Consider the following 18,043-nt stretch of genomic DNA (forward strand, 5'->3'; position numbering starts at 1 on the left):
CACGGACTATTTCTGACCGCGCTCTGCCTGATGCTGTGTGGACTTCAGGAAGATATGTGTTTGCTAATGCAGTTTTATAGACTGTTTGAAGGTCGTTATGACAATTTAAATACCAAGAAAATTAAGAAAATCGAAGTTAATGTGGATGAAATTGCAGGTAATTTTATGTGACTGACAAATTACCTGAAAACGAGCCAAAATCCAATAATGTTTAAAGGGCTGAAATAATTATTAATGTCCCTTAATGTGATTTCAAAGCTCAAACATTGGACAAATAAATGATTTTATTGATCATCTGATGCTCAAGCATCTTCAGCAATTACAAATGAAAGTACAAAAATAAATAAATGGAGAGAAAACGGTTACATTGAAAAGTGTTTTTGTAGTTAAATTGGAAGTAAGAGTGCAAAAAAATCAGAATAACAACCGACGTCTGGTGTTAAAGTCCTTCAGCTCGTCGTGTACAGTCACTGTGCGGCGCTCTGTCCAAACACGCTCACGATACGTCGTCTTGGATCTTGAAAACATAAGAATGTGAAGACTTCTTGTAAATGTTGCAAAAAATGAAAAATAAAACCGTACACGAGATTAAATAACTCATTAAAACTGAAGGCTTTTTTTTCAGTGTATAATATGTGACTTCAATCAAGACACGTGGATCCGGGTTGTGGCTTGTTAGCGACGCTAAGAGGCTTTAACAAAAGCTCCGTTCCTGCACTCGCTTGCAAATTAGGCGTGCTGGAGGGCGTCAGGAGGAGCAAATGATATACATGCAGCATATTGTGAACATAATGATGGCAGTGTGTTCGCCTCTGGGGAAGAAACAAACGAAGACATGAAAGAAGGAAATGAAAGAAGTTCCTTTAAGCTAAAGCTCGGCTCATTTTAAATGACAGAATTAGTTCAATTAAAGCTTCTCTCAGTATCTTATGCAAATGATGTAAGTTTTCTTAACCTCAATTACTTAAAAACAGCTTACTATTACACATTTACCAACAACACACTATGTTGTTTTATAAGGATAACGTCCAAGTTACAATAAGTCCTTCATTGGCATCATGGTACTTGTTCTTCTTTTATACAAGTTCCATTATTTCCAATACTTGGGTGGAAGCTGACGTGGTCCTGAGGTCGGGGACAGTTTTACTTGAAAGCACACACGCTTCGTGCTCTACTGATACAAACTGGCATTAAAGAATTGGCATAAATTACAATATTTTCAGACTTAAGCTGATGTTTTTTGTGGTCAAAGCTCCAGTGTCTTGTAAAAGGAAGTCAAAGGGATCGAGCCATAATTTCCTCTGTGTGTCTCAGTGATGTGTTCTTCTGACCGCTGCGACTCTCATCACACATTCATCGTGATGACTTTGATCCCGTGAGCGTTGATGTAAGTGAGGAGGACACTGGCTCGCCTCTCGATGACATCGATCAGCTTGTCGATGCCCTGTCGGCCGCCCTGGCTCTCCCAGTACGTCTGGTCCAGGAACAGAGACTGGAGGAGCTTCTCCCGCAGCCTCCTGCTCTTCAGCACCGACACAGCCTGCTCTGGAAGCCTGGAAACACAGAAAGTGAGGAAGAGGTTTGTAGTCATGTTGGGTTTAGGTGCATGGCTCGGAGGCAGAGCTCTTAGCTGGAAGCAGAAATAGTCCAAATGATTCTCACAGCCACCTGTTTTTATAGTTTATCAGCAGCAAAGTCAAACTTGATAAATAAAGAAACAGCTGGAGTCAAATTAGTCCGCTCTGCATATTTATTCCATTGTTTGTTTCATGCGGCGCAATTTTAAGAAGGCGACTGTAACACTGAGATAAAAAGTGCAGATATCAGTAACACCGTCAGCTGTGAAAGAAGATAAAAAGCCAATTAATTAGTTTGAAATAAGCACATTTAACTGCTGTGCTGCCCTCTGTGGGTGTTACCAGCTCCCGTGATACGTGACACTGAATCGAAACTGTCATTCTCCACGGTAACGTGTCGCTAAACCCTGCAGAGCGACTGGTGCAGCGTATCATTGATTCATGAAGATCATGAGGACAATAATGAGCTGAGGTCAGGCCCGTTCCAGTGGACCCAATGGGACCTGATATCAGAAAAGCTCTGTGTGGTACTGAACGGAGGGAGACGAATGATCTTCTCATCCTGTTTGAACTGTGCCATGAACTACACATGTGATGTTTGTCGATTCAAAATGTATTTGTCCAAGTCAAAAAAGTTGCAGTTCATCGTCATTTACATAAAATCTCATGTAGTTTTGTGTTAAACTGCTCAGTTAACAACATCGTCACGTTCAACACACCAACATGGAGCCAACTCGACACAGAAAAGGTCCTAAAAAAGACAAAATCACATATTGACAACTGCAGTTTTGTGAAAGGAGAGTTTCTGTGAGCTGCTAATATACAGGAGCAGCTCTACAATGTACAGGACTTACTGGTTTTAGTGACGAGATGACACGCGTATTTATTTTCACAGCCCAATATTTCATTAGTTTCATGACAAACTGTGACTTTCTCAGGCTGAAAAATGTTCTTTCCAATTGGCGAACATCAGATGTGTGATTCACGGCACAACTCAAACTGGATCAAAAACAGATTTGTCTCTGCGTTCACTACCGTCAAACGTTTCTCTGAAATACGTCCTCATGGGGCAAACCGGAAGTCTTCAACACTCCTGTTTCTTGTCTGTGTCTTCGACTGCGTTGCCCCTGACGATCGTTCATGATTGAAACTTGAAAGCTTCTACTTTTCTGACATTGTTCTCTGCCAAAAACCTCCACTCATACAAATGAAATATCAATGGAGATAAAGAAGTGAAGCAGAGCAGCAGAGTTGGTCTCTTCTCTCCACTTTGCTATGAATGGGGGTGAGTGACACTCACACGGTGCGGATGGTGGATGATTGTGAGTGAATAAAGCTCAAAGTGCTGCTCGACTCAGACGTATTGTTCTCTGGCTCGCCTTGTTGACTACTGGGTTGATTAAAGGACTGCATCTGCCTCAGAGAAACGTTTGGACAGCTCGAGAGACGAACCACGAGAGAGAACGATGGCGACGTGAGCTTTGAAGATGACTGGTCATGAACAGACTACTAAGTGGTTGTTGACTGTGTTTAGGTTTTTCTAGCTGCTCAACCTTTCCAATAAACAGCACCACTGTATGTTGCACATGTCAGTCTGGGATGTGCCTGGAATAAGATGTCAAATATCCATGTTTTCTTTTAGCTTTGATGGAAGTCAAAGAAAACTCTCAGATCTACAGAGAACCAAGTGAAGATCAGGTATTCCAAACATGTTGTGGTCTTGCGGTCGAAGGTCATCTGATCAACCAGTAACTTTGGATTCATGTTGCCTTTCTGTCTGATTTGCATGCCAGAATAGAAACTACAGTTTTGATGAGGATCACAAGGATCCACGAGTGGGGAGGAGACACGGGCGTCCTTGCCAAACCACAGTTTCTGTTCCGTCTCCCGTGTGGTACGACTCACTGATTTATTGATCAAAAGATACATGAAATGAAAGCAATGTCTCTGCAGTGTGGTTTGGAATTACAGATCCACACAGATCGGTGGGGGATAAACAGAACGAACACATAATCATGCCCCCAGATTCATGTTCAAAACACACATCGTCTTTGTTTAGCCGGATCTAAATATTTACCAAAGTTGCGCAGGTTTCGACATTTAAACTATCATTTGAAAAGTTCAAAAGACGGATTCTGGGTTTGAAGATTGGACATGTTCTTGTTTGAGATAAGTGCTTTGTGCTTTGCAGATGATTGTGTGCAGAACCTCTGAGCGGGCCTGGCAGAGTTTCAACACACTCCTTTCACAGATTCAAATGCTGTAATTTGTCGACCATGTAGTTCAGGCAGAAAAACATCTGAAACTCTGTAAAAGGCGACTGAAAACAACAAGACAGACTGTCCACCCATCATGTGTGGAAAGCTTTTTACCTCAAAAACTGGCCGAGTCCCCTGGATAAAACATTTGCTCTCATCATTTCTGCAAACCACAGACGCGTTAAAGCTTGACATGGCAGAGGCTTTGTACGGACATTTGTGCAAAACATGCACAGGACACGTTTAAATGACTTTCACAGCAGGAGGTGGAGGGTGTGACAGACTGAGGCCGAACAGGAAACAGAAGTTTGATGCTGTGTTGTGGCATTTGTAAGAATAAAAACACTGGATATCTTTCAGCAGATCTGGGAACTTTCCAGCCGTGTGTGTGGTGACCGAAGCCGGTCGGGTCAAACATGATGTTTTCCTAAACCTAACCAGAACTTCAGCACAGAGCCAAGTAGAAAACTGAACCTCAACAAATGTAAAGTTGGAACATACAGCTTCAAGCTATCTGTGGTTTCTGCAGAAATGTTCTTAGCTATCATTTATTCTGACGGTTGGGTCGTTGATCAGTGGTTCTGTGGTGGTCCAGACTCATCGTTAAACGTTGGTCCGGCCCATTAACATTTTGGAAAAATAGGAAAAGGCTGATTAATCTGACAAAAGTTCTTCATCAGAATTCATCACAGATGTATTCTGTGATCAAAACTTACTCCTTGATTCCTTCCAGGAGCCTGAAGTCCAGGTTGTCCTCATTGCGGTCGAAGAAGCCCTTGTTGTTGGTGAAGACCAGGTGCCGTGGGTCGTGACCCCTGTGGATGATGTTCGTCAGTTGTATGTGGTTCTGGTCCCCACAGTCGGCGTGGTGGCCCAGTTCCACGCACACATCCTCCCGCCTGGGCCTGAACCCACAGCAGCTCCGATCCAGCCGGTTGTAAATCTGAAAAGAAAGAGTGCTTGAAGTTGATGTAGTCAGAATAAAAGCAGACTTGATGCTGGTATTTATGATCTTCAGATCAGTAATTATGGAGACTCAGTTTTTGAAGTGTGTGGAGACCCTGACGAGCTCCCTCGTCTTTCTTCTCCTCAACAACCTCCTTTTACAACACTGACTGCTCCTTTCACAGCACCGCAAAGACCACATAATGCTTTTACTACGAGATAAAATAGCTGAACTGATTTGGCAAAGGACAAACTAAACACATCCAGCATTTATTAGATGAGCTATCAACATCAGTTACCAGACGGCTGTGACACGACTGCACGCGGCGGCGCTGTCAGGCACCGTCTCATATAACTGCTGCTTCCTCTGCAGGGATTGGCCGTGAACCCAACTACAGCTTCCAAGCATCCATCACTATGTATATGCTGAGCCATTTGATTGGCAGATGTTTTAGATGTGCTCAATAAACCCTGTGATATAGCATCTGTCAATCACAGGTTTCATACTGGACTTTTGAAGCATTACGTGTCACGGACAGGAACTCCTTTCAAAGACGTTGGGGTCTTGGCTGCAGGGGTCGATGAACATTCACCGAGGCATGAAGTGTAATGAGCTGAAATACCTCCAGGATACCTGTCAGTCAAGACAGCGCGACCCTCAACATAACCTCCTCCTCCTCCTCACACCTCAAGCAACAAAAAAACTCCATCTTTAAACCCTCCTGAGCCCAGAATCCATCGGAATGGACTTCAGATATCTGCTCGGTTCAGCTGACGGAGATACCGTTTGAAAATGTTGCTTTGGTAACTAAAAGGTTCGACATATTAGTCCCCAGGTTTACTTGTTTATCATATTTTAACAACGTAGTTACTTTCAGATTATGTTTTCAACATCTCACACACACACAGAAGTTATTGAACCTACAGAAAAGTGGGTTTGGAAGATGAGGAGGAACATCCTTTCAGGAAAAAAATGAATAATTGAACTGACTCTCTTTTCTTTGTTGTTGTTTTTCTTTTATCCTGGCATGCCCTCCTTCAGAAGCTGAGAATGTTAATGCGCCCAACACAATATTCATCCATCCAAACAGCCCATTCTCACTCCCAGTGCGTCGAATACGGCCGTCTAGTTAGTGACCCAACACTTGTAGTTGCCCCTCCAGCCGGAAGCGTCTTAATTAGGAAGCTGTCGGGGAAAGTGTCTATAAGAGGAAGTGCATGAGTTTTACTCATGTTGTTGTCATTTGGGTACCACAAGAAATTATCTTTCCATGATATGAACAGTTTGTTACTCAATATTTAATATATAATCAGCCTTTTAACAGCACAGAATGAATCTATCATCACTTGTTTCGTGTAAGAATCCTTTGAAAGCTTTGACAGGTCGACCTCAACAGATGATTCAGTTAACTTTTCTTTTATCTAAATATATTTTCTCCAGTTCGTCCCTCTTCTGTGGCCGCTGTCTCACAATTAAGACATGAGTTTAAGTTTATCGTCAGGAGATGTGTCCTCAAAGCCAAAGTCTGATCAGGGATCCAGTCTTCCCACACAGGAAACAAGACGTGGATTCAGCCAAAGGACAATACCTTCGGGGATATGTAATCTATTTTCTTCTGCATTAACAGCTGTTTAAAAAAAAAAAAATGGTAGCAAAAGTCATCTACGAAGCATTGTTGGAATTCAGTGCAGTCTGGGAGGTTGCACGGAAAAGTTGCAGACATGTTTTTTCGCTTTCAGAGGAATGTGGAATTTATCATGTCCATCTCTCACACTGTTCATTACCTGTAGCAGGAAGTCAAACAGAGCCAGTTTACTCCACTCATAGTGATGAACTGTGGAGCAGCCGGAGTCGGGCTTCGGGCTGCTGTTTTTATGCCAACACCTCTGTTTCAGGGAGCTCTGGTACTCCCCCCATGTTAACCTCACGGTGGACAAGCCTGCAGCAAAGCCTTCTGGGTAGAGAGATGCATCCCATGACATCACTGGGCAGGGCTGGCCGTCTAAAGAGGGAGGATAAACGGATTATATGGTCAGGTTTCAGCAACTGTTGAGTCTCGTTAAGTTTTTCTTTTAACCTATTTTTATCCAGGAAAAGCTCACAGAGCGCTGCGTGTGCTTTCTTTTGCATTCATCCAGTCTGCATTTGGAAATCCGGCCTCTCACAACCCAGAGGCCCAAAACTGGACTAATACGCCGCTTATGGTTCTCAGAACATTTATGAATATTTGATGATATAATGTGATTAATATTTCATTGTTGCAGCATTAAATCTTATTTTCAGAAACGTTGAGTCACATTATCTGAGACGAAGTAGACGAAACACAACGAGCTTCTTGTCCTTTGCAAATGTTACTCGTAGATGAAATAATAGTGAGATGGAGAGAGAGGCGAGTGGACGGGAGCTCTCACCTGTCTGTCACCTGCTGTGTGTTTGCTCCTTAAAGGGTAACGCCACAGATTTCACACATCAAAGTGTGTTTACAGGTCTCGGGGTGAACTACTGCATATGTGGAGAAAAAAGCAGTATAAAGCCTTTAGACTCCAGAGGAAGCTGCGTGAAGTCGAATAAATTGCCTCCAGTGATGTTAGCAAGTGGGTAAGATGCATTGTGGGTAATGTAGGCACCAGTTTTTGAACAGCAGTCCACTGGTGCATCCCTTTAACCCTGATGGACTCATTATGGACAGTTTAAAAACAATTAATCAAACTGAATATTTCCATTATATTTAATTCTACTTGTTCTTCTGTCATTTTAGAAACTTTAGACTACAACACCCACGATGCAACTTTAAACACACTTTAATATCAACTGAGTGGAGTTGCCCTCCCCCAGGACTCTGGATTGGACAGGTTTATAAAAGCAGGCTCCCTTCAGGCTTCTGCCTCTTTCGACTGGGTGTTATTGTTTGTCCTGCAGTATTTTGCCAGGTAGAATCGTAGGAACTGTATGTGGAAACAGTTTCTTCTCATTTTCATGACTTTGAATGTTTCTGGAACGTGTTCTCCGAGGAACCATTCCAGGCCTGTGACAACAGTGTGCAGGGAGATCATTAGAGCCCATCTCGGAGTTAAAGGGTAGCTCCACCACTTCTACACATTACAGTGTGTTACAGGTCTTGTGGAGGAGTGCTGCATATGTAGGAAAACGTTGGATGAAGTGTTTTGTGGCTCCATTGCATGTAATCCAATTAACTGATATAACACATGTGTTGCATTGTGGGTAATGTAGGCATCAGGTTTTAAAAAGGAAGAAGAGGAAGGCGATATCTCTGGTTCTGTATCAAAAACCTGCCTCAGGTCACATTCAGCGTGCTCTGGAGCCACAGAAGGTTTTATAATATCGTCTCCACTTTAATGAGGAACATTGGTGAAGTTACCCTTTAATGGAGCGTGGCGTTCAGTGACTGGGTTACCAAAACTCATTCCTCCACAACCACCAACATCTGTGACAAAGCTGCATGTATAAACACTTAATCATGGTGAAATCACTCGTGTTTTTCAACGCATGTCTCCAGAGAACTGACTGCGGGGATGTGATGACGCACACAGACGTCCCACTCTGAGTGAGGAAACCAACAAGTTATAAAATGTCATTATTAACCTTCACCAGCTCCATCCTCATCAGCAGAGTTATGAAGTAACTCAACTGAAAACAGTCCACTCTGGGTTTTATCCAGCTTCAGTCAGAAAACAATCACCGTTCTCCACCTACCGTGTAAGAAGCCGAACTTTCTGCTGACAGCCGGTAACGTCCTGTTGAGCCCCAGCACCCGGTCCAGATGAAAAGCGAAGACCTCGGTGGTGTCCACGGGGCTGCTGATGACCCCACACTGCCCTCCGCATGTATTGCTTAGTTTTGAGTGCTTTTGGTTGGTCGCTGAACCGCCTGACTCGCCCTCAAATATCAGAAGCGACGGAGAGTCTCCGTGAGAAACTTCTTTCATGCGCAAAACTTTGGCATCCGCAAGAAAGCGCATGGCCTTCACGTCCTGTGGGCTGAGCCATGGCGGTGCCCTCTGGCTGTAAATACGGATCGAACTAACGTGAGAGTCTGTGTGTGCATCTGTGTGAGATTGAGGGATTATATCCAGAGTTTTATAATCGACATCCCCGGGTTCTCCCCTGGAAGTCTTGCGTGCAAAGTTGCGCTTAGTTTGGTCTGCGTCCCGCTCCAACGTGCCAAGTTTGTTCTGCGTAAAATCTGAACTCGCCGATTTACTCCTTCTCACTTTGCGTCTCAGCTTTGGTCTGATGGTCCCTCTGATATTTGCGGGTTTCTGGCGCTTTGACTTGAGCGTTATGTACACCACGTTGGACCGAGTCGGCACCACAAAGTTCGCACCGGTCTGTAAATCCTTAGAATCTGGCGGCGCATCGCCAAAATCCAAATTATACAATCCACGGGCGTGTCGGTACTTGTCCTTATCGGTCCTCCTGTCCCGGTGCTGCTGCGTGTATCCAACTTGTGAAACCACAAAGAACAAATAGACAACACACACGCTCGCAATGATCAAACTCCTTCTGGAGAGAGGGAACCTCCGAAAGCTGCCGGTTAGTTTAAGAAAAGGGAAGCAGAGCCAGTGAGAGCGAGACTTCCCCATCAGAACTTATGGCATTAACATGGTTGAGTGTCTTTTTTGTGCGTGTGTGCCAAACTCAAACCGGGAGGAGCGCTCAACTTCCGAAACTCATTTTGGATTGGGAGGATTTGTGGCCACAAAGTGCGCGGAGGGGATGGACGCACCGGGAAACCACCCTCAAACTCACGAGGGGACTCAGATATTCTGTGTGTGGGTTTTCATGTTCCTGTCTTTCTTTCAGAGCTACGATCCTTTGCGCTAAAATAACAAAGAACAATAAAAGAGCAACACAATAATCACTTTATGGATGTGATTTCACTTCCCATCTGCTGCGCAATCTGCTGCGTAATCTGTGGAGATGGAACGAACCGAACACCCCCGGATACAAGTCACGTTAATTAAATGTTCAGATAAAGAAGAAGCATTTAAAGTTGTCCTTCTGTGTTCTGAATAACTTTCCAGGCGAATCTTTCAGCTCATAGGAACCGAAATGTCAACGATATCTGCTGCTAAGAATAAATATCATGATAATTGTTTTATGGCGCGTTAATCTCTGTGAGGAGCTTTCTGACTCCATCAGGATGATATCTGACTGGATTTTAATACAAAGGTTAGAGGTGAAGTGAAGAGTCGCACGTTTTAAACTGAGGCTCACAGAATATTTGATCCATTTTACATCCACGCGTTTAAGGCGACACCTGCTGGCTCGTCGGCTCAGACCCGAACCGGCTGCGTGTTCTGGTGGAAGAACCGGAACGTGTGCAGGAAACAGTGAAGAGCGCGTTCACAGGATTTCCTGCTCTGAATAGAAGCAGGTTTAAATATAGAACTGTTGTGCTGGAAGACGGATGTGATCTGTTTATTTATTTATTTATTCATTCATTCATTTATTTATTTATGTATTGTCTTAATCCGACAGTTCTTCAGCTCATTGAACATTTTACCTGAAGACTTCAGATGTGAGAATAAATCTGCAGCGTGTTTTTTATCTGAAGACATTAAAAACATCCCAAAATAAAAAAAACAATGCGATTCTATTTTCTATTCTTATGAATTTGGAATTGTCCAAAAATACATAATATCATTTCTCATATTATCTTGACTTAAATAAAATAAAACATATTTAAGTCAACACCCATCTCTACTTATTTATTTATTTAGCTATTTATTTATCTTTCTGGTGATTATGCAGAGACAGAAACGCTCCCGAACATTTCGCGCGGTCGTCGTGCGCGCTGACCAGCTGCTGACGTCACGCGTCACATTGATTGATCGGATAATTGTCAGCAGCTGTGACGCGCGCGGCCTCCGGGTACTCGCTGTTTTTAACTCCGTGCGCCGGCTGCATCACCAAAACATATTTACTTTTAACATGCTCGAGGCAAAATCTCCTCCTTTGCTTTTATTTGTGGGCGCGTTATTGATGGCGAGCTGTCAGAGCAGGAAACATGCAGCCGAACAAGGTAGGAAGTGATAATTGATTCACTCTGTTGATGAATGTAGGAAAGCCCGAGGCTGCTCTGTTGAGTGAAATCAAACATACTGGAGGTCTGATTTTATTTTAAAGAAATAATAAATAACATCTTCCAGGTGCCCAAAGTGGTGAAAAGTTTGCAATCGGCAAACTGGAAACGATGAGTTTGGTCCTGAACTCCACCAACATGACGCACTTCGTCTATGGGATTGCTGCAAATGTTGCTGCTGTGCTGCTTTATGGAAGCAACTTTGCTCCCATTAAAAGAGTGGAGACAGGAGACGGTGAGCAAACAGCGCTTTGTCAGAAATCTGAAGACGGACAGGTGGAAGGTGTGACACCTGTGTGAGAACGAGCCTGTTGTGTTCACAGGGATGTTCTTCCACTGGGTGTCCTGTGCCGCCATCTGGGTCATATCTGTGATCGGGAACGTGCTGCTTCAGACGCCCAGGTTCTACCCTTTTGTGATGCTCGGAGGTGTCATCTGGGCCACAGGTACCGTCTCCTCACCTGCAAGTTAATCGTGATGATGCTGGTTCCGTCCACAGCGAACTGCTTGGCCTTAAATTTGTGCCACAATGAAAATGTGCCAATGAATGTCTCTCTCTCTGACTTTGGAGCAGTGGTGACGATTTAAAATTCTAAAGAAGATATTAAAAAATCAGTTCTGATCCGAGCCATCGCTGCCACGTTGTTCTGGTGTTTTGGGTCAGTGTGCTGCTCCAGTCCCACACGGGTCGAGGCCAAGAACGAGCACACAGACAAAGAGAAAATAAATGTTTGAGCAGATAACATCTACTTCCTCTCCCTCATCTAAAGATCCTGAAGCTACGATGATACAAATGTGTCGTCTACATGACATTACAGTCTGTTATCAACGTGTATGTGAACTGTAAGCTGAGTTTCCACATCACACTTGTGTTTACGGATCATTGGAGCAGGATTGGCTTCCAAACTATGTCACAAATCATCTTCGTAGGCCCGTCTCGTAATGTCGAACTCTGCACATACATCATTCTGCACAGCCAAACTGAAACGGTCGACTGCAGGAACGAGAACAGAAACGTTTCTTTGAGCAGAGACTCAACTTTGTCACTTCTCTCCTGCTTGAAACATGGTTTTAATCAGCACAGTGTGAAACTGGGACATTGCTGTCATCAAATTATCTCAAGATATTAGCATAAATCTTTGGATTTCCAGTCGACTTCAGGGGAAACTCAATTTAAATTATATGTAAAACTGATTCTTCCAGATCCAGAAGTTTGTTACTGGACAAAATCAAGAGTCTGTCGCTTCCAAAAAACCTTTAATATTGTAGATATTGGGATGCGACGCTGCTCATTTGTCTCCAGATTCACCAGGAAGGCAGAAACACATGAGCTTCACACTAACACGCAGGCCGCTAACTCTTCCTCTCGTCTCATCCACAGGAAATATAGCAGTTACCACCATCGTCAAAGCCATCGGCCTCGGACTTGGGAGTTTAATTTGGGCGTCCTCCAGTATGCTGATGGGCTGGGCCAGTTCAAGGTGAGCCGGGTCGAATACCTTCCTCCACTCAAAAAAAGGGAGTTTTACAGATGAAGGTAGCTGTAACATCTGTGTTCAGTCAACTTGTAATAAATATGTCACCTCAAACCACCAGCAGCGATTTAAATGATTGATTTGGTGACGTATTGAGTAGAAAGTGATTGTGGCTGCTGTTCTCAGATTCGGCTGGTTTGGGATCACTGCGGTGGAGGTTTCCCGGCCGATATTAAATTACTGTGGAGCTGCTTTGTGTCTGCTCAGGTAAGCTTTGTGTCTGCTGTAGACGTGGAAGTTAAGTCTCTTCTTGACACAAGTAGTTTAATAGCTGCTGTGAGAACAAAAGACGCGATCAAAGACGTGTACTGCTGTCATGTTCAGCTTGTTGCAGCTGACAGACATGACTTTTGTCTTTTGTTCCAGTGGCCTGATCTTTTTCTTTGTGAGAACGAATGTGGAACTGCATCCCGTCTCCGAATCATTACCATTACTTATCGACCGGGTGAGTGCATTGATCAGAGGTTTTTTTTTTTTGCCACCTCTTTTTCTGGAAGTCAATCCTGACGTCACACTCAGAGCTTATTAAAATGTACCAATAGTCTCTCGGGGAGAATCTGAAGGAACATGGATTTCCTGTCAGTGTGCTGGCTTTGTCTGGCACTCAGCTGTTTGTTCTCATGATGTCAATGTTTTGAACGATGACGTGACTTCACATCAGGATGCTGTTCCTCTCTGCAGAGGATGAATTCAGGCAGCTATGGACCGGCTTCCCCGGAGTGCTGGATAGAAGTGATCGGACCAAAGACCAGGCGTTTCATGTGAGCACAGATTTTGTCCATGCAAGCTACAAAGAAGGGAAGGTTTATTAAAAATGTATTTTAATAGAATCGATAGAAATGTTCCTCAAGGTCTGAACAAAGGCAAACTTAAATGTTTTAAATGAAGCCTGAGGCCTCAGTTCCTTTATCTACAGCTGCACGGCAGGACGCTTCATTGATTCAAGCAGCCGTGTCTAAAGGATACAATGCTAGCAGCTACATTTCTGCAGATCACAGATGCATCCAAGGCTGATCTGTGTTACAAACATGACATATCATGTTCACGTTAAATGCCTGTTGGCTGACGTGGAAGGAGGCGGTGTTATCACAGCCTGCTGAGGCTGCCAAACCGCCGACCAGAGTCCAGTTTTGAAGGATACCTGCGGACATTTCCAGACAGTTTTGTGTCATCAAAAAACTGCAATTTTTGCAAGAGAAGTTGGACCAACTCAGTCTTTGATTGTGGCGACTATAACGGGCATTTTAAACCCCCAGAAAGAACCAGAGCATTAGCACAACAAGAAACAGAAAGTTTGACCTCAACAAACACAAAGTGTGAACATAGAGAAACGTACTCGGCTGACATTGTGTTGAAGGGAGGACGCACACGAAGCCTTCGCTTTTAATCACTCGCTAGTTTAATCAGCACCAGAACCTGTAAGCACTCAAAGAAATGAAGGTGCAAAAATATTCTGCAAATGCACAAACCAAAGTTATTACAGCGTCAGTGTGAATAAAGCAGAGTCTCCATTATTTCTTTGAATTGTTTACAGATGTAAATACCGTGCAGTCAGTTCTGAGAAAATCCATTTTAATCAGCATGTTATCCAACACTGAAATTAGTTTTTCAAGTTCATCAGAACGTCAGTGGAGATGTAAAACTCATCCGTCGTTCACTTTCTCAGTCTCGTCTCGTCTTTTCAGCGGCTGCCTGCTGGCCGTGGTGTCCGGCCTGCTGTACGGCTCCTCCTTCGTGCCCATCTACTACATCAAAAGCCATTCATCCAACCGTGAGAGCATGTACCACGGAGCCAGTCTCTACGGTACGGTGTCATGTTTGATGACTGCCTTCACTTTGTCTTGAGTAAGATGTGTAGACAACAGCTTAAAAGCATCCCGTCACTGCGGAGCCTCCAGAGAAACCGGGTTAATATCGGCTCCCCGTGAGACTCTCTGAAGTCGGTGAGATCGCTGCAGGATTTGTTTGAGAATAAAATGTCTGGCTGCTCTTGTATATCACGTTAGCGCCTCCTTCAATATTGACTTTATCAACTGAGCTCTTAAAGCCGAGAGGAATGCAATTTACTTTACCTGTTTTATTGCACACCTACAGGGGTAAACACTCGTGATGTAAAGCTTGTTTCAACCTCTCCACAGACCTGGACTATTTATTTGCACAGTGCTCGGGCATTTTTGTTGCGAGCACAGTTTACTTTGCCATCTACTGCGCTGCCATGAAGAACAGGCCCCGGGTCTACTCCAGAGTCATCCTACCAGGTAACACCACGCTGAAATGTTGTCCATGGGAATGTTTGAGTTATCTTACTGTACAGTTTTTGAAAGCAGGAGGGTTATTCCAGTATTTAAAAACCAAGGCCCGACTGTATATTACCATGTTTCGGTGTGTAAATGATTCAGCGTTTTGGAATCCATCCAGTAGAGTGATTTACATCCCGGGAGCTAAATATCTGCACAGACACGCTGCTGCCTCAGAACTGGCATCAGGTCTTTTCAGCATATTGAGCTCAGACGGGGAGTCAGAAACCAGGGGTCCCGGCTGCAGTGCGATACCATTTTCCACCCGCTGATTTATTAAACCCCCGCGCTGTCATGCATAAGGAGCCAACAGAGTCTCTAATAATAGTTCCAGAAGAATCACAGGAAATGCAGCAGCTTCCTTTGCCAAGCTTGTGCATGTGCAAACGCATTCACTCAGAGGATATTTGGATGTGTTGATTCAGGAAGAGATGTTTAGAGCGAACATGTCCACTCTGGCTGGAAGCCCGGCGTGCAGCGTGAGCGAATGAGTGTTGATCTGTTCGTTTCGCCTGCAGATTTGTGGGAGGGCGACAGAGTGGAACATAATTGGACGGCACAGCAGGCGGCTGTGACCACAGCGGCCACACTTTTGTAGTTACTCAGAGACGACGAAAATGAGGAACTCTGTGCTTGCATCTTAAACTTTTGACCCCGAGTTACAACATCCACACATTAATAGATGACTGCATTACTTCCTGGCATCTCTTCTCATTTGGTTGTCTACTCCAACACAGCTTGTTCTCGTCTGTTGTTCTTCAGGTCTGCTGTCAGGAACGATGTGGTCGCTGGCCACGTACTGCTGGTGCCTGGCCAGTAACTACCTGAGCCCGGTCATATCCTTCCCCCTCGTCAGCGCAGTAAGTGCATCATGTTGACAGCTGAGCAGGCTGTAAAGAGCAGCTGCTCAAGAATGTGTGTGATTTTTAAAACCTCTCCTACAAGATCCCACAAAGTGAAAACGGATTAAAAGTAATTGAGCTGTTGATGTTTCCTCTCTGTAGGGATACGCTCTGGTTGCAGCTCTGCTGGGGACCCTGCTGTTCAAAGAGGTCAAGGTAAAGATCACAGCACTGATCAATAATCCAGATACAACTCTTATTACATGCAGTACACACCGAGCAACAGTTTCTCTGGGAGAACGTGACGCTCATGTGAAGGTTCAGACCTTCACTTTGAATTAATGTGTTTTTAATGGTTAAACTCCTGCTGATATTATAAAATTTGTCTCTCCTCAGGGGTTAGCCAACTGCCTCGTCCTCTTCTTGGCGTCCTGCGTCGTGCTGACCGGCTCCATGCTGACCGCCGTCTCAAAGTTGTAGTCACACAGAAAAACATCATATTTTCATCATGCACACACATTTTCTCCAGTTCTCCAAATGACCTAGAAAAGAAAGTCCCTGTTTTCTTTTTTTAAAAAAGAAGCTCTTTGAAACTCATTAAAATAAATCCTAAATATATAAAAAAATGTCATTTTGAAACAGCAGGTTTGTTCTCTGAGCCGACATCTGGTGGCCGCGTCCTGCAGGGTCGACCCGCCTGGTTCTGCTCGGTTCAGAGGGGAAGTTGGCTGTTCGACTGTTGTTGAAAATGTCTCTGTTAAAAAAGTCTTGTTTAAAAGATGTTTTGTCACCTGTGCTTTGTTCATTTGCTGCTAATATATATAATTCACAGACAACAACATGTTTAACACGTCACTGCAGCTCATCAGACTGTCACATCCATCTGCTCACTGACAGGCTGCTTGTTTGTCACCGTTTTGCTTTTGTCACTTAATATCACATCTCCCTTTCAAAACATCGATGATGCCGACACACAACTCTGTGTTTACTTTCATGTTTTTGTCAACACTGGTTATTTTCTCACGGTTCTCGTCCACCTGCCTGTTTTCTTCCTTGGAGCTCAGTTTGTGCTGTGACAGTGGAGCGATGTGCTCTGGTTCAGTTGGATGATGCATGTGGGGGAAAATAAAGAGTTCACAGGAGGTGAAGACTATTTGACCAACTGTGCTTTGGATAATAAAGTTCACGAGAAGACGTAAATTCAGTCATTGTATTTTTATTTTTCTTTTTTAGTAAGGTGTGTGAAAGGTTTCGCAGCACAATGCCTCGAGAATTATCTAGCATTTCTGAGAAAGTGCCCTTTTTTTTTTTTTTTTATAGACGAGATTTTTCTGGCATTCACGCTTCAGTAGACAGTTCACAGTGACAAGAGACAGACATAATGGAAATGAGATGACACAGGATTCCAGGATAAGACAGGTTTTCACTGAACGAGACGACATTTGGCTGGAAGATTTTCCTCAAACATTACGCCCTTCGCCATCTTTCCCATTTTCAATTTCAGATCTGCTCTTCTGCAGCAGATGAAATGTCACTGCTGGTGTGCCTGCAGGGTTGGATTCATGCTGCCCTGACACTGGGTGAAGCCAAGGCTCTCTTTTTTTTCTCATTTGATTTATTTGTTGGCTTTTTACACGACTCCACTAAACGGAGGCGCTGTAGATGTCTTGTACATGTTCAGAATGATGCTGTTCTTAATTGACACGGTGAGATCTTGACTGGCCTCTGCACACACGTGTGAAGGCCAGTACGACGGATCGTAACTCAATAAATTACTACGTTACCACTTAAAGAAATATATTAATCTAACACCTGTTGTGGCACTACTGCCTCGAACGTGGAGCTGTAACACAACATCAGGCCGATTGGGATCAATAACACCTTTAAAATCAGATTTTCAGTGTGCACAGAGAAACATTCGCTCCCCGCAGATCAATGTGGACAAGTTACGAACAAACTCGTCTGCACAACATGCATTTTTAATTTAAAATTCACTGTTCAAGCAGAGAGAGCGATCTAATCATCTTTAATAAAACTGTTTACCATTTGCGAACCATTATTTTTTGACACTGATTTTAATGTATTGGACTTTAATATCCAAGTTTCTGCTTGTTTGCACACAGCGACCGTGTTAAACCTGACGGACAGCTGCGCTCTGAGCCCTCGGAGCTGCTCTGATACGAGGCTCAGCTAATCAAGCGCTAACTAAAAGCAACAGCCGCCTCGACTCCGATTCGTTTTCAGCACACATATTGATGCGAGTTTACAAGTTCAGAGATGTGCAGCGTCTCGTTATGAAAGTCTTTGCAGAGTTCTGAGCCGTTATCCTCAATTTCATCCATCAAAGTTAATCGAGAATCCAAATGAACTCATTAATTATTCTGAGCAGCTTGTGTAATTCATTGCAGGACATGCGTAATCTCCAGAATTGTCTGACTATCCTCCACTGATTCAGTGCTAAATTGAAATTTGCAAGTAAAGTG

At 43.8% G+C, this 18,043-nt stretch overlaps 2 protein-coding genes across 2 annotated transcripts; one reads left to right on the forward strand and one right to left on the reverse strand.

The window, feature by feature from the left end:
• Window positions 1–312: 312 nt before the first annotated feature.
• Window positions 313–9,454, reverse strand: gask1b (golgi associated kinase 1B). The gene is made up of 4 exons (XM_030395625.1): window positions 8,496–9,454; window positions 6,566–6,783; window positions 4,552–4,778; window positions 313–1,553 (listed from the first exon to the last, which is right to left on the reverse strand). Exons 1-4 carry the CDS (start codon window positions 9,382–9,384, stop codon window positions 1,346–1,348), a joined length of 1,542 nt encoding a protein of 513 aa, XP_030251485.1. The 5' UTR covers window positions 9,385–9,454; the 3' UTR covers window positions 313–1,345.
• Window positions 9,455–10,637: 1,183 nt separating this feature from the next.
• On the forward strand, window positions 10,638–16,764 carry tmem144b (transmembrane protein 144b). The gene is made up of 12 exons (XM_030395744.1): window positions 10,638–10,826; window positions 10,954–11,121; window positions 11,210–11,332; window positions 12,268–12,367; window positions 12,548–12,628; window positions 12,788–12,866; window positions 13,103–13,182; window positions 14,107–14,225; window positions 14,560–14,679; window positions 15,481–15,578; window positions 15,723–15,776; window positions 15,957–16,764. The coding sequence occupies exons 1-12, from the start codon at window positions 10,736–10,738 to the stop codon at window positions 16,038–16,040; spliced, it is 1,197 nt and encodes a 398-aa protein (XP_030251604.1). The 5' UTR covers window positions 10,638–10,735; the 3' UTR covers window positions 16,041–16,764.
• The last annotated feature ends 1,279 nt before the right edge of the window (window positions 16,765–18,043 follow it).

This window comes from Sparus aurata, chromosome 18, assembly GCF_900880675.1.
Source record: "Sparus aurata chromosome 18, fSpaAur1.1, whole genome shotgun sequence".
NCBI classification, from domain to species: domain Eukaryota; kingdom Metazoa; phylum Chordata; class Actinopteri; order Spariformes; family Sparidae; genus Sparus; species Sparus aurata.

Bases quoted from the DNA above. Each gene is read 5' to 3' on its own strand.
- tmem144b (XM_030395744.1), top strand. From the start codon at position 10,736: ATGCTCGAGGCAAAATCTCCTCCTTTGCTTTTATTTGTGGGCGCGTTA. The intron at 11,122-11,209 runs GTGAGCAAACAG...TTGTGTTCACAG, and splicing joins AAGAGTGGAGACAGGAGACG to GGATGTTCTTCCACTGGGTG. The intron at 12,867-13,102 runs GTGAGTGCATTG...TCCTCTCTGCAG, and splicing joins TACCATTACTTATCGACCGG to AGGATGAATTCAGGCAGCTA.
- gask1b (XM_030395625.1), bottom strand. From the start codon at position 9,384: ATGGGGAAGTCTCGCTCTCACTGGCTCTGCTTCCCTTTTCTTAAACTA. The intron at 6,784-8,495 runs GTAGGTGGAGAA...CTCCCTCTTTAG, and splicing joins AAAGTTCGGCTTCTTACACG to ACGGCCAGCCCTGCCCAGTG. The intron at 1,554-4,551 runs GTAAGTTTTGAT...CTGTGTTTCCAG, and splicing joins CTCCTGGAAGGAATCAAGGA to GCTTCCAGAGCAGGCTGTGT.